The sequence below is a fragment of the Mesoplodon mirus genome, assembly GCF_964341445.2.
Source record: "Mesoplodon mirus genome assembly, chromosome: 17".
Classification (NCBI taxonomy): domain Eukaryota; kingdom Metazoa; phylum Chordata; class Mammalia; order Artiodactyla; family Ziphiidae; genus Mesoplodon; species Mesoplodon mirus.
In genome coordinates, this window is record NC_138993.1 from 50,900,126 (window position 1) to 50,915,836 (window position 15,711).

General features: G+C 36.0%; 1 protein-coding gene across 13 annotated transcripts in view; it reads right to left on the minus strand.

Annotated features, from left to right (window-relative positions):
* MYCBP2 (MYC binding protein 2) overlaps window positions 1-15,711 on the minus strand; it is a 265,407-nt gene that overhangs the window by 83,280 nt on the left and 166,416 nt on the right. For all 13 annotated transcript variants that reach the window (XM_082601985.1, XM_082601982.1, XM_082601988.1 and 10 more), the window contains 5 exons: window positions 15,165-15,337; window positions 13,581-13,725; window positions 9,074-9,289; window positions 3,971-4,026; window positions 1,697-1,812 (listed from right to left, as the gene is read on the minus strand). In XM_082601985.1, coding sequence (XP_082458111.1) covers window positions 1,697-1,812; window positions 3,971-4,026; window positions 9,074-9,289; window positions 13,581-13,725; window positions 15,165-15,337 — 706 coding nt within the window. The remainder of the gene's footprint in view (window positions 1-1,696; window positions 1,813-3,970; window positions 4,027-9,073; window positions 9,290-13,580; window positions 13,726-15,164; window positions 15,338-15,711) is intronic.

The window sequence follows — 15,711 nt, forward strand, 5'->3', positions numbered from 1 at the left end:
AGTAACAGGCAGCACAGTGTGGTGTTTAAGAGCTGGGCTTCTCATGTTAGACTTGGCTGTTCCCACATCTGCCACCTGCTGTTTGACTCTCTGTGCCTCATTTTTTTAATCTATAAAATAGGGATGAGAATAGCACCTATCTCACTGAGATGCTGTGAGAATGAAATGATTTAAAAAATATATATATAAAATATGTAAGGTGTGTATAAAAATTTTTAGATATATATTAAATGCTATTATCATCCTCCTTATTCTAATGAATTATTATCTGTCCTTGACTGCAGTCAAGCAAGATCCTAGTCTACTAACAGTTTGGTCACCTTTGGAGAAAGCTAAGTTAAGAAGGTGGGGAACAAAATGAATGATTCTAAGTAACTATGAATCTTTTTCTTCAGTGTCTTTCCAGAAAACAAATATAAGTGGATTTTTCTTATCTACTTTGTATCAGTTTCCTTTACCCGCTATTAGTCAAGAAGAAACCATTCTTGACTATCTCCACTTTTGAGCGGCTGTAATGTGTGTCCCTTGCACATCACTACTTATATTCTACTTCATGTGATTTTGTTTGGCTGTTTTATCTTACAATCATCAGTAAGTTGTCAACACTTGCCAGGAATTGTCTTACCTAGAACATGTTTTGCGCAGAAACAGCGAAAGTTTGCTGAACTAAAGGCTTTGAAGATATGCTGAAATAAAAGAGTGCAGCAAAGGCTGCCACTAAATGTCTCTAGGATGGTATAGATGAATCTAATATATCTGATCCTATAGTTACATTAATGTATACTCTATACATCTATGGTTACAACAATGTAAAGTACCTCTTTATCTTCACTGTAAAAACAAACTACTTAAAGTTTCCCAAAGGGTATTTTGGTGGAATGTTAATCAGTATTACTTTTATCTCTAACCTGCCTCCTCTTCCCTACATGTAAGGTTCTCAAGATAAGGATTAAACAAATTTAGAGAGGATTCTTAATTTCAAGATTTCTTAGAATCCCAAATATGATAATATGAATTGTATTAATGTCTAAGATGGGACTACAATATATTGGGCTTTCTAAATCTGCCTGATTATAGGAACCCTTTTGCTTGAGGAGCATTAGGAAAGACAGTGTTATAAGGAATTCATATTGATAAACACTTATTAGAGCTTTGTTGTCCTACTGTTGTCCTATTATATGGATAGTTTAAAAATAAAGAAAAGAGAAAGATTAATGCCCAAAGGAAAAGCAATATATTTTTCAAAGTTAGTGGTAGGTAAAAAAAATTCATCCTTTCGGCAAGTATTTATTGAGCAGCCATCATGCGCCAGGCACTGAGCCAGACTGGGAGATCCAAAGATGAAAGAGGTGTCTGCTCACAGCCAGGAAGGGAAGACAGACATACCACGGGGTAGGGAGACGAGGCATGCACATGGTTATAGCACAGCATGGAGGAGATCGAACCTGACCAGCCACATCAGGGAATGCAGGGAAGGAATCATGAGGGCTACAATGACCCATAAATTATTACAACATTTTAAGACCTTAACAATGCACGAATTAAGTACTCATTCTAAAGGAGGATATGAAGCCCCCTAAAAGTTATGAAATCTGTCCATGTCTGTGACACATGTTCAAGGGCAAACTAGAACAGAAAGAGGATTTTGATTCTAGCTCTTTGCACTAAGTAGCTCACAACTTAAAAAAAAAAATACCTATTTCAATGCCATCGATTGTAACATGAATGGTGTAGAGTCCAAGAGCCCCCGGAGTCCAATTTGCACAGTAAGTGCCATCGTTATTGACCCGAATCAGCATATTCTCACTGGGCCTGAAAGGAAATAAGATGGGTAATGCAACATTTACTTTTGGTTAAACAGCTGACATCATCATTAACATGTATCAGCAAACATAAAATTTCTGATTGTATTATCACAATGAATAGCAATCCTACTGTCAGAGCATGTTTTCCTACTCTCCATGATTGAATTTACTTTTTCCTCCTCACCTCAAACCTCTAGCACCACTCTTCCTCACTCTCAGCTGATCATGACCTCATCACTTTCTTCAGTGAAAAACAGAAGCAATCAGATACAACCTCAAAGTTGCAATCAGATTAAACCTATTTTCATCTACCTCCTGTTACAATGGAAGGAGTGTCCTGGGTCTTGTCCAAAGCCAGCCACTCCATTTGGGCTGTGAATCTCGTTCCGTCAGCACTTCTGTGATGCAATTATCTTGCTCTCTCTCATTCACCGTCAATTTCTCCCACTTTTACTGGATCGTTTCTATTTCTCTTTCCTTTCTATACAAACAAACTCAGAATCTTCCATCTTAAACACCTCCCCTTGATATTACAGCCTTCCCTAATATGGCCTCATATATTTTTTCCCATTTACAGCAAAACTTATCTAAAGAATTACCTACAATCACTCTCCGTTTCCTCATTTCCGATTCTCTTCCAAAGCTTATTATCCTCACTAGGCTTTTGCTCCCAACACTTCATTGCAATTGATCATGTCACAGTCACCAATGACCACCATGTCCCCAAATCCAATCATTGCTTCTTCATCCTCAGCAACCTCTCAGTAGCATTTAATAACAGCTGACAACTCCTCCTTTCTTGAAAAACCTTCTGCAACACTTTTCTGGTTTTTCTTGTACCTCACTGGCCATTCTTTCTCAGTGTTTTGTTGGCTCTCCCTTTTCTGAGCACCCTTTAACTTACAGAATGCCCCAGGATTTGGGTCTAGATCTTCTTTTTTCTTTCAGTGTCATCTCTCTAGTTGACCAGTCATCCATTCCTCAGTTTTAAATACCATATGTATAAAGATGACTCAAACATTTATTTCTCCCCTGAATTTCGAACTGGCATTTCCCGCTGCCCTGGAAATATCCCCACTTGCATAACTAAGAGGCATCTTGGCATCTCAATTTTAATATACCCAAAGAAGAATTATTATTTCCTCCTCACCCCAGCACCCAGCAAAACAAAAAACTCTTGCTCATTTCTCAGACTTTTTGATCCCCATAAAAATCATGATACCAGGGATCAGTAACATTTTCTTTAATGGTATTTTAGTCTATTGTGCCAAGCAGTCTTTGTCACAACTTTTTAACTCTGTCACTGTAGTGTAAAAACAGCCACAGACGATACATCAGCTCATGAGCAAGGCTGTGTTCTAATATAACTTTACAAAAACATGCCTGGTTGGGTCTGCCGGCCAATCTTGGCAAACCCCTCTTCTGCTGGATAATCTCTAATAAGTTAATTAATTTCTAATTAAGTTAATTTTAAGTTAATGCTGTTTCAGATTCACTTCAGAGCTTTTTCTAAATTCTACAGAGGTGGTCTGTCTAAAGTACAATCCATCTAATAAGTTTTTCCAAGCAACTGTTTTAAAAAGTACTTCTCCTAACAAGCAAATAAAATAGTAAGCCAAAAACTCTGTTTCAGAAAATCTGCTTCAATCTGGAGTTAAAATAATTACCCAGGGGCTTAAAAATAAAGGACTTCATAACTGAAAATACAAATACAACATACACTGAAATCGCTCTGCCACTCATTAGGTGAAGGGAGAGGGCAACAAAAAGAGAAAAAACAAACTAACCAATGCTTTACAAGCCAATTTATATACTTTTAGATACTTTAGTACCTTAGTATTATGTAACATATTGGCAGTACTACAGTTCAATATAAATACATTCTACCTGTGAATCTACACATTATAAAACCTGTCGTAAATCTCTTCCAGGGGATATGGGGCTATATGTATACGTATAGCTGATTCACTTTGTTACAGAGCAGAAATTAACACAACATTGTAAAGCAATTATACTCCAATAAGGATGTTAAAAAAAAAATCTCTACCAGGAATTTTTAAATCCTATATTTATTTATAGAAAATAAGGTTGGAATGCAGGGTGATCTTAGTTATAAGCAGTTGGCAACACATGTTTTGGCTATGCTTTGAGAAAATTATCCTCACCTCTTAGGAGTCGGTGATGCAAAACGCAGTTCTTCAAATGAGTAATTTTCATAAACCTTTAAGAAAGAGATGAGCAAGAATCACAAAATCATTAGAAACGTTCTTAACTAACGCACTGATAGAACATTCAATAAATGGTGCTGAGACAACTGGTTATCCATACAGGAGAAAAAGAAAAAACTCAATTACCTACATCACACCATTTACAAAAATAAATTCTAGGTGTGTTAAAGACCCAGATGTAACAAATAAAACATCAACAAATTCAGAAGAAGAAAAAGATAATATGTTTTGAGCACATTAAAATTTTAAATTTCTCCAAAACAATGACACTATAAAGAAATGGCAAAGTTAAGCCTTCACCTGGGACAAGGGGATTCGTAATTCATTTAACCTTAACGGGATATGAATCCATAATATATACAGAAGAAATCAATACAAAAGACAGAAACAACACAAAAGAAAAGTGAGTAAAGGCAAGTCACTGAAGAGGGAAATCTGAAAGGCCAATAAACATTTGAAAAGTTATTCAACTAGACTGCGGATCAAGAAAATGCAAATTAAAACAACAAGAGATCCTATCACAGTCATCAAGTTGTGCTGGTAAGAACCAAATGCTGGTGAGAACATGAAGTACCTAGCATTTTGATACATTGCTCATGGGCATATAAATTTTGGCAATATTTAATATAGCTGAAGACAGGTATGTCCTACTATCCAGCAGTTCCACTTCTAGATATATATCTTAGAAAAACTCTCGCTCATGTGCAAAAGGAGACATATACAAGGATGTTTATTTCAATACAATTTACAGTAGTGAAAAAACTAGAAACAACCTAAAGGCCCATCAGTAGGGGAATGAACAAATTATGGAACAGTAATACACTGGAATACTTCAAAGCAGATAAATTGAATGCACTACAGCTACATGACTAAACCTTAAAAACAATGTTGGGCAAACACTGGCAAAGTGATAGATGCATATGATACCATTTTTATAAACTTCTGAAAAATACACAAAATTCTAAATACTATATTCCTTATAGATTAATTTGTACTCAGTAAAATACAAAAAATGTATCTGGGGAAGAAGAACCATTAATTACCTTCAGGACAGTGGTTACCTCTAGGGACGGGATGGGAATGGGTCCAGGGAGAAGGGTTTACAGAGGGTTGCAATTGTACTGTTAACAATCTGTCTCTTAACAGAAATAACAAAAAGATCTGAAAAAGTTTGGTTAAATGTAAAGATAAAAATGGGTTGTAGGTACATGAAACTTGTCACATTATTTCCAATACTTTTATATTCCTGCAGCAATTCCAAATAAACCTTTCAAGGTTCAGGTAAAGTTCTCCAATTGCTCATTCATTTCTAACTACTACTATAGTTACAGCAAAGAGAAGCACACCCACACCACTCACAAGCCCCCTTCCTTCGCCCCACCCTCGCTATTTCCATGAAAGTGATTTAGAAATGACCTAGCTTCTGTCACCTACTAAAAAGTTACAAGTGAGGAAAATGCAATTTCAGGGTAAGTCTAACAAGATTACAACGGTGTTAATAGCAGGAAAACTCAGGTTTCCAGATTCACAGTACAATGGGTTTTCTACTCCAACAATTTCCCTCAAATACATATTATTCTATTTAATAATGAAAGGATAGATCATATCTCACTTTTACATCCTCCACCATATTTAGTTCACTACTGGGTAGCACACGTACCGGTAGCACGGTATCTGTGAGTGGTTGATACAAGAGGATCCACTTTCCTGGAACATGAATTAATATCTCAGAGAGACAGTTTGGGAATGGTATTCTGTAACTGCCTTAACCTGGGCCTCTCAGAACATTCCTGAAATACTGAATTCAGTTCTGGTAACTAGATTTTCAAAAGAAATTACACAAACCTAAGTATATTCATAGGAAACTAAAAGAATAATTAGGGAGGTAAGGAGTCCAGAAACTAAATCTCTTTAAAAAAAGTTGAAATGAATGAGAATATTTAGCTTCAAATTCTTTAATTGTGGACAACTCATCCAAAACTCTAGCTTTTCAGTTCCTTTATTTCTTCAACCTCAATAATCTCAACTTTAACTTTGTTTCAGCCACTTGTACCAATGCACAGACCTGTGATGTTACTCAGAACTGATCAATCTCTGATATCCAAATAAAATGGCCTGCTCTGCTCTCTGCCTCCATAACTCCTACCGCATCTATTCTTAGATTTCTAGTCCTTCTCACCTCCTTAAATTTCTCTCTCTGAAGCCACTTTTATTTTCCCTTCCAAACCAGCTGGGTTTCGCTGTCTTTTCTTTAACCACCATATGCTCAGCTTCCTTCTCAGTCACTGCTCTTTTGTTGAACTATCTGGCACAAGGTCCATGCCGAATCAATCCAAGTGATTATCTTATTCGTGTTCATAAGACTCACATTGCACTGTTAATACAGGATCTTCAATTCAACTGATTCTCCAAGGATGTCTGATAAGTCTTTTCTGATCAGTTTCTCTTCGTTCTCTACAATGACTATTTCATTTTTTCCCTTTGTTTCAAAATCTTGACCCTAAGATTCATCACTCCCATCTCCGATCTAAAACATATAATTGCTATCATAAATAATTCTTTGCTGCACAACCTACAAATTTATTAGCAATTGTATTAATTCTTTTCTTTTCCCTCTCCTGGTACAGTGAAAGAGGCAATACTCCTACATACAGCCAATCCCTCCACCTGAGCTACAGATACTATTTTTATCTCTTGGAGTATCTTCATTGTTCCCTTCTTCTCAATCGTCTCCTCATCAATATTAAAACATGTCTTTCTATATTCAGTCTCAGACTCTAAAGCCTTCACTCAATCCCATTTCCTCTGTTTCTTTTTATAACCAAACACCTTGAAAGACTTATCTATATTCGTTTTGCCTTTAGCTATCTTCACTTCCTCTTCATCTACAAATTAATCAACTGACTATGCCTCTAAAGCTGCTCCTGCCAAGATCACTGATCACTGCTAGATCCTTTTCAAGACTTCACTCTGCAGCATAACATTGTTAACCTGTCTTAAACAGCTTTCTATGACCTTCAGGACATGGCATAAGGTAGTTGGGGGAAGTAGGAAAATCAAATCTGGAATCAGACTCTCTGTCATTGTGTGCCCTTGGGCAAGTTATTCAACCTCTCTGTGCTTCAATTTCCACATGTGTAACATGGGAATAAGAAACAGTCATTTATAGGGTTGTTATGAGGATGAAATGAGTTGCCATATGCAACATGGGGGGAAAAGTGGCAAAGGTTAAGAGCTGGTGTCCTACTTTGTACTAGCCCTTTGGCTGGTATTCTCGCCAATGTTGTTTCCATTTTCATTTCTTTTGTTTTTTAATTTATCTATCTTGTAAATCAGTATTTCTCAAAGTATAGCTTTTGAACCTGAATCATTCTGCATATTTGTTTTACACGTGAGTTTTGGAACCTCTTTTCAGACCTACTGGATCTAAATCTTTGGATGGTAGGAAAATTTCCGTTTTAAATAAGTGATCCACGGGGTTTCCCTGGTGGCGCAGTGGTTAAGAATGCCTGCCAATGCCGGGGACGTGGGTTCAAGCCCTGGTGTGGGAAGACCCCACATGCCGCGTAGCAACTAAGCCCGTGCACCACAACTACTGAGCCTGTGCTCTAGAGTCCACGAGTCACAACTACTGAGCCCACGTGCCACAACTACTGAAGCCCGCGTGCCTAGAGCCCGTGCTCCACAACAAGAGAAGCCACCGCAATGAGAAGCCCATGCACTGCAATGAAGAGTAGCCCCGGCTCACCACAACTAGAGAAAGCCAGCACGCAGCAATGAAGACCCAATGCAGCCAAAAATAAATAAATAAATTTATTTTTTAAAGAAAAATAAATAAATAAATAAGAGTTCCAGATGATTCTGATGTGGACAAATGTTTGAGAATCACTGATACTGATGTTCCTCAGGACCCAGTCCTGGAACTTCCCTCTCCTCTCGCCACGTTAGATAGAGATCATCTGTTTCCATAATTTCATGAGTAATACAAGTACTGATGATTCTCCAATTCTTTTCTTGAGGTAAGACTGCGATCACTTCAGGTTTTTAGTTCCAACTTCTTTTTATATATCCTCATATGGATATTTCAGAGATATCTAAAACTCATCACATCAAAAGCTGAATCTGTTATCTTCCTCAACCAAAATCTGCCCCTTCTCCAACACTATCAGCCTCACTACTCAAGCTCAAAATGTGAACTCCATTTTTTATTTCCTACCTTTCTCTTTACCCCATATCCATTAGCCACTAAGTCTTAATCTATCCTAAATATCTCTTGAATCTACCCTAATTGACAACTCACTAGTCCAAGGGATCAGTATATCTCACCAGATTAAGTCAACAGTCTCCTAAAGAGACTTAAACCAAACCATGTCTCTTGATTATCCTCCTAACTACATTCTCCATATTCCACTATGATCTTTATAAAACACAAATCTAATCATGCCATTCCTCCAACTGAAAGCCTTCAATGGCTCACCACTGCTCTCTGAAAATAGCATAATTCCTAACTTCTACTTCAAATAACAACCATCTTGATAATTTAGACTAACATTGCCTCTAAAGATAACTAAAAAAGCTGGACAAAAAAAAAATTGTTTTTTAATCTGTCTAAAGGCACCAAAGAGCTAAAAAGCCTAAAGGAGTAAGAAACCCAAAGAGATGAGCCTGGCATTTGGAAGAACCCAAAGTTAAAGGGGGCCTAGGTAAACTCTGAATCCCTGAAGGGCTATGTCCTAGGAGTACTGGTAAATTGAAAATAGACAAGTACGTCTGCAGGAAATGAAATCCAGTTTCCAAACATCTCAATCTCTGATTGAATTAACTTGATCTACAACTGGAAACCTCTCTAGACTTCTGCCAAGAACGAATGAAAATCCTCCATAGGAAAATAACATTATCCTTAAAAAAACATTGCAAGTTTGACATCTATCAAGAACTCTCCAGACCTGTGATTTGTATCTGAGTTTGAATCACTGAAATGTGTGTTAAATGAATGAACGGTGAAAAAATAAAATTTTTCTGATAAGTAAAACAGATTACCTTCATCATTGTTACGGCAATATATCGAGCCTCCTTCACTATCATTGGTTCATATGAAACATCCAGCTTTGGTGATGCCAGCCCACCAAAAGTCATGTCAGTATTAGAAGGTACAGTTGTTACTGCAGGACTGCCAGGAATCCTTTGAGGTTTCTTTACTTGCTCTTGTTGTAAAGATGTTTTTTTCTGAGAAACAGGAACGGCTTTCACTTCCACCTAACCATGATATTATAAAAACCAAATGCTATTATTATATAACTGTCCGTAACACATCAAAAGAAGCAATTTACACAATTATAAACTCACAATTCTATACATTTTATGTTATCACTCGTCCCTCTTGGGCATTCCTTTCAAAGATTATTTAACATTGCCAGAATGATCAAGATGGTTCCACCTCAATAGGGGTCCTGAACACAGTGTAAAAGAGAGGCCTTGTTTTTGGGAATAAATAATCATAAATATCAAAACACAAAATAAAAACAAAGGCCGCCATTAATAAAGTCCAGGAAAGGACAGTCAAACGAATCTACATTCTTGCAGGGGCTAACATTAAATTATTTTATCTGGTAATTCAGGTATAAATACTTGCCAGCAATCTTCACATATTTTAAAGCACTGATCTCAATTTTAGCTATATTGCTTTGCAGAAGAAAAAGTACTCCATTGATAGGTATCTTAGAAATTAACAGCTAATAAAACAAATCTTATACCTAAAGCTTAAAGATGTTTATTTACTCTGCAAAAAGAGTACTATTAGATAGTTTTGTCACCAACACGAACTATTAGAGCTAAGCAACCTATCAATAATTAAACTTTCCAACTCAGCTTCTTCAACAATAATATGGGGATATCTTTTATCTATACTTTACTGTAGAGATGCAAAGAACAGACTTCCTAAGGCATTTTAAAACACTGAAAGTATAAATTGTCTCATAAACAATACTCAGAAATACTTTCCAGGAATTATAACAAAACATTTTATTGTTATTTATTTGTTTATGCATTGGCAAAAAACACTCAATCCCTAGGCAACCACAAAGTTACAAACAATTTAAATACCACTTTAGCTCTTTATCATTCTGAGGGTCTCCCAAAATTTCTTCTGTTCTTTTCAGACACTACTTTTGTGGTTGGCAAGAACAGGTAATTCAACATCAAGCTCTTCACAGGAATAGAAAGGATTGCATAAAAGAAAGTGACAATATTACTTAAGTATTTGAGAGACACCCCAGAAATGTGGAATGTCTTTAACGTGTATTATTCTTATTAATGCCATTCTAGGGAGTCAGTAGTTTGAGACTCTCAGTGTCTATATATAAAGTTAAGTGTAGCTAGCAAATACATTCCATTAAATAACCACCATCTTTAGTTGGGGTTATGAGAAATCAGTATTTGGATTGATATAAGGCTCTGAAAATATTAAAAACCCATCTTACATTTAAAACACAGAAGTTTAAAGGTACATGGTAAAATTCTTCAGCTCATATACATTGGCACCATTAAAAGCTTTAAACTTAAATGTAATAAAAAGGAAAAAAAAGCAAATGCTTCCAAATTCTAAGACGTTTGATTTTAAATTATAGCCACTATTTTTATATGTACTATTTTGATTTAATCTTTCATTAAACAACTATATTTACCCTAAGTAAATTAACAGTAGAAGTACATCTGCTTATGTACTACGAACCTTGAAGTAAATCACTGAATAATTTCATACTCTAGGAGTACTGAGATATAAAATGATAACCATCCTGCTTTCTTTCATAAACTGTGCTTCTTTGTAAAATTTGTTATTCTTTTATTTCCAATACAACTTTCTCTTTTCATTAAATAAGGTTTCCTTGGAATAATCATTTTATAAGTTAAAAAAAAACAATAACACTTGCTGCTTTAAAAAGGATTTTGGATCTCACTGAAATATTATCTGCAAACCAACTTCTTTGTTCCAAATAATTGGTTATTACTACATAAGGATACTTCAGTAGTTTTTGAGAAGTCTAAAATGCTCCTAAAACTTCTTGTGCTATCAGGCTGAAAACAAAACAGATTGAACTAATTTTATTTTCAGCTAGTATGATAATGTGATATAATAAATTAAACATCAAGAGGTATGCAAATCACTTTTCCTAAATAGTATTTACTGGAGTTTCCTAGATACGGTTTCTAAATTAGACATAAATCTGATATGAACTTGAGCATACTGAGTATGAGATTTAGGGCTTCTCGCCCTCAAGAAGCAAAATATGTAGGGGAAAAAAAAGAGGAAGTAAAGAAAGAGAGACAGATCATGTGGCTAAAAAAAGAACCCAAAGAGGAGAACAAAAGATAAAAGCATAAAGTCTGACTCTGAAATGTAAGATGTAAACAACCCAGGTACCAGAATGGAGTAAGAGACAACAAAGCAAGGTGGAAACACAGGAAAATACAGCGGAAGATACACTATAGGCATAACAGTATGAACATTAAAAAGAAATGAAATGTTATGCCGACCTGGAAAATGGTAACTACAACGTAGTCACATGAATAAGGAACTTGCTGTGGGTTCAAAGACTGGATTTAACAACTCACTACATACACTTAAGTGAGAAATTCATCAGTGAATACACAAACCCCTCAATATATTAATGTATACTGTATTGTGATCAAAACTCTGTCCTTGAGTGGAGTGATTTTTTATATCACTTTCAGAATTACTTTTTTCTCTGTTCAATTTTTTTCTTATAATCTGTGATGCTTTTTGCATTCTAAAGAGTAATTCTTAGCAGGCCTGAAATTGCTTTGATGGGGTGTGATCTTCCTTTCAAAAGTAAGATATAAGGGAAAGTATAAGAGTGCAGCATACTGTATGAATGTGTATTATGTATATTGTATGTAACTAAGAGTACATACTCTTCCACCCTATATATGTACGTTTGGGTCATAATGCAAATCCTTGCTGGGGGTCATGGCCAAAACCTTGAAAGCCACTGGTAAAGAGACTGATTTTTGTTTAGTATCAGGGTCAAATACTTTTCCATACAGTTTTACTTACTGGTCTTAAGACATGTGAACTATATGTCTCTTGTCTTTTTTTACTATGAGTCAAGTTAGAGGCTCCAGTGGCACTGTGCTTCTTCATGGTATAAATCAAGTAGTTGAAATAGTTCTGGGACTTCCCTGGTGGTGCAGTGGTTAAGAATCTGCCTGCCAATGCAGGGGACATGGGTTCAAGCCCTGGTCTGGGAATATCCCATATGCTGCAGAGCAACTAAGCCCATGTGCCACAACTACTGAAGCCCAAGCACTAGAGCCTGTGCTCTGAAACAAGAGAAACCACTGTGATGAAAAGGCCGCACACTGCAGTGAAGAGTAGCCCCACTTGCTGCAACTAGAGAAAGCCTGCGTGCAGTAACGAAGACCCAACGCAACCATAAATAAATAAATTTATTTTTTTTTTAAAAAAAGAAGAAAAAACGAAATGGTTCACATCAAAAAAGTCTTGGGCCTCCCTGGTGGCGCAGTGGTTGAGAGTCCGCCTGCCGATGCAGGGGATACGGGTTCATGCCCTGGTCTGGGAGGATCCCGTATGCCGCGGAGCGGCTGGGCCCGTGAGCCATGGCCGCTGAGCCTGTGCGTCCGGGGCCTGTGCTCCGCGACGGGAGAGGCCACAACAGTGAGAGGCCCGCGTACAGAAAAAAAAAAAAAAAAAAAAAAAGTCTTTAAAAAAAAGGTAATATTGAGCTAAAATCAGCTGCTCTGTGAGTAAAAAAGATTTTGTGACTTAATCAACTCTAAGTTCCAAACAACCAAATCACTTTGTAATACAACTTGGGGGGCAGGGGTGGCTAGGGATTGCCTATACAAATTTTCGTTCAATATTGACTATTTTCAGAAATATAATAAAAGTTTAAGGTATTTAATTAATAGATTATATCACAAAGGACTTAATATCATGCATTACAATATGCTCTGAAATGTCATTATTAATTCATGTTTCAGGGAAAAGGTATCCAAAGAACTATATCCTTCAATATAGCACATGACTAGTTCCAATCCTCATTCTTTTACAATCCAAATTTATGCATTTCTAATTTATTTAATAAGTATCAATATTATATTTTAAAGCTTGTTTCAACAGTACCAAATGCAAAATGTATTTGAGTCTTTTAAAAGATAGGTACACAATTTTAAAATGTATTCTTTCATTGATTTATTCAGTCACTTATGTATTAATGGCCTTCCCTCTGTGTGCTTAGCACTCTTTGTACAGACACTTTCTTATCCTTCCTTGGAATCACCACAGCACCTAGCAAAATGTAAAAAGACAAACCAAAAAATAGATACCTTGGAAAGTTGAGTACTGATTAATATAAACAAGCCATTTAAACAATTTTTTGGCTTCCTTCATTACGTGTATCTAAAGAGGGTACTGCATAGGGACTGTAAGCACTTGCCATTTCTAAAATTTTATTAGTTACAACAGTCAGTACATAGTTGTCTACTAATACAATCCCAATATAATTACCTTCATATTGGGAACGTGTACCACATCTCCATACTGGTCTTTTGTTTGAACAGTGATGGTGGTAGGCCAACCACAACGAATATCATCCTTATTCAGAATCAAAGATGTTTTCTGAGGATCAGCATAGGAATCTGGCTGAAGCCACCTAGCAGTAATGAAAACAACAAGTAAACAAAAAACCAAACATTCATCAACATCTTCAATGATTAACATGAAACTAAGCCAAATGAATAAAACTTATATCTAACAAAATGCTAAAATGGTATCTTCATTTCTGATTCAGTGATAATGACCACAAGTGTATCCCTTGAAAATAGTTAATGACAAATTCATCAAAAAACATGCTGAAGCATATTAGATTTCTGATGATTACAAATAAAATAGAAATAATTTTAAAATCAGGAAATTTGAAATTTTAACTATAGCTGATTTAAAATAAGCAAGAAAATGAATTTAGGTTGCATATACTTTGAAGTCCCAAATACACTCCTTAAGGGAGGCCTGCTGAATTTGCCAACCTGAAAGCCTGGAAAAGAGCAGGGTGTCTGTCAAAGCAGGGACAGAAGTGATATTCTGCTTGCTGGAGAGCAAGCAGGTTAAAGATACGTTGTCTAGCTTCTCTTTTTTTTTTAAATATCTTTACCGGAGTATAATTGCTTTACAATGGTGTGTTAGTTTCTGCTGTGTAACAAAGTGAATCAGCTACACGTATACATATATCCGCATATGCCCTCCCTCTTGCATCTCCCTCCTACCCTCCCTATCCCACCCCTCTAGGTGGTCACAAAGCACCAAGCTGATCTCCCTGTGCTATGCGGCTGCTTCCCTTTACACAATTTCTTAACTATCTTCCCTTCTACCCTCTCTTCCATGTAAATTTGGCCTATTTTCTGTACTTTGTTATATCCATGCCTGAATTCATGATCATCATATCCATGATCTACATTCCAGTTGTCCTGTGAGATGAGTAATGAGTAATTTTGCCATGCATTACATAAGAAGTCCATAAAGATAGCACGGAGGCTGACTTAAAAGATTTTCTATTCTTCTCCAATCACCATTTTGGTTTTTAAAAACTAAAGAGTAATCTCTGTAGTTTTAAAATTAAAGCCAGAAAAAAGTCATATTTCTATATTTACTAGTAAAATCACAAGTCAGCATATTTGTTCTTTTCATCTTTACAAAAAAGCAGATAGCAACAAAATAAATGAGAAATCCACAACCTCAAATGATTTAATTTAAATTCTAAATTTATATTTGCATTAATTGTAGATTTGGTAAAAACTCATATTAAAGTAAATATAGTGATAAACTTAGGAGTTTAGTAGATATTAAACACTACTATCAAGTACACAGACTTCTCAATTTTACCAGGTGTTCTATGTATTTTTAACAACTACTATATATTTTAAAAATACTTTGAAATATTAACTACCATTTTATACTTCGGCAAGTCCAAAACACAAACTAGATTATCTTAGGCAGCACCGTAACATCCTAACGACTCCCCTCTCATTTCTCTTCAGAAATGAAGACTGAGGCAAGCCCTGAAAGGAAGTCATTGTAGTACTTAATATACATTACCTCGCAAGCCTTCCACCACTTGATCCTGGGACACAAGCAATAAAATCATCCAGAAAGGACTGTTCATTGCTTTGGATTTGAAGTGGTAAGTTTCCTTCTAGTGCCTCCAATATAGTTGGTGAATGAGAAAGCGCTAAACCCTTTCCAAGAATACCAGAATGGGTTTTGCACACCTGTTGGGTAAAAGAGAACATTTGTATATTTTATTTTTAAATTTATTTTATATATATATATTCTTGTATCGTATTATAGACTTTTTTTCAAATTTTATTTTTTATACAGCAGGCTCTTACTAGTTATCTATTTTATACATGTTAGTGTATATACATCAATCCCAATCTCCTAATTCATACCACCACCACCTCCCCACAACCCCGCTTTCCTCGCTTGGTGTCCGTACGTTTCTTCTGTGTCTATAATTCTACCTTGCAGGCTGGTTCATCTGTACCATTTTTCTAGATTCCACATATATGTGTTAATACACAATATTTGTTTTTCTCTTTCTGACTTACTTCATTCTGTATGACAGTCTCTAGGTCCATCCACG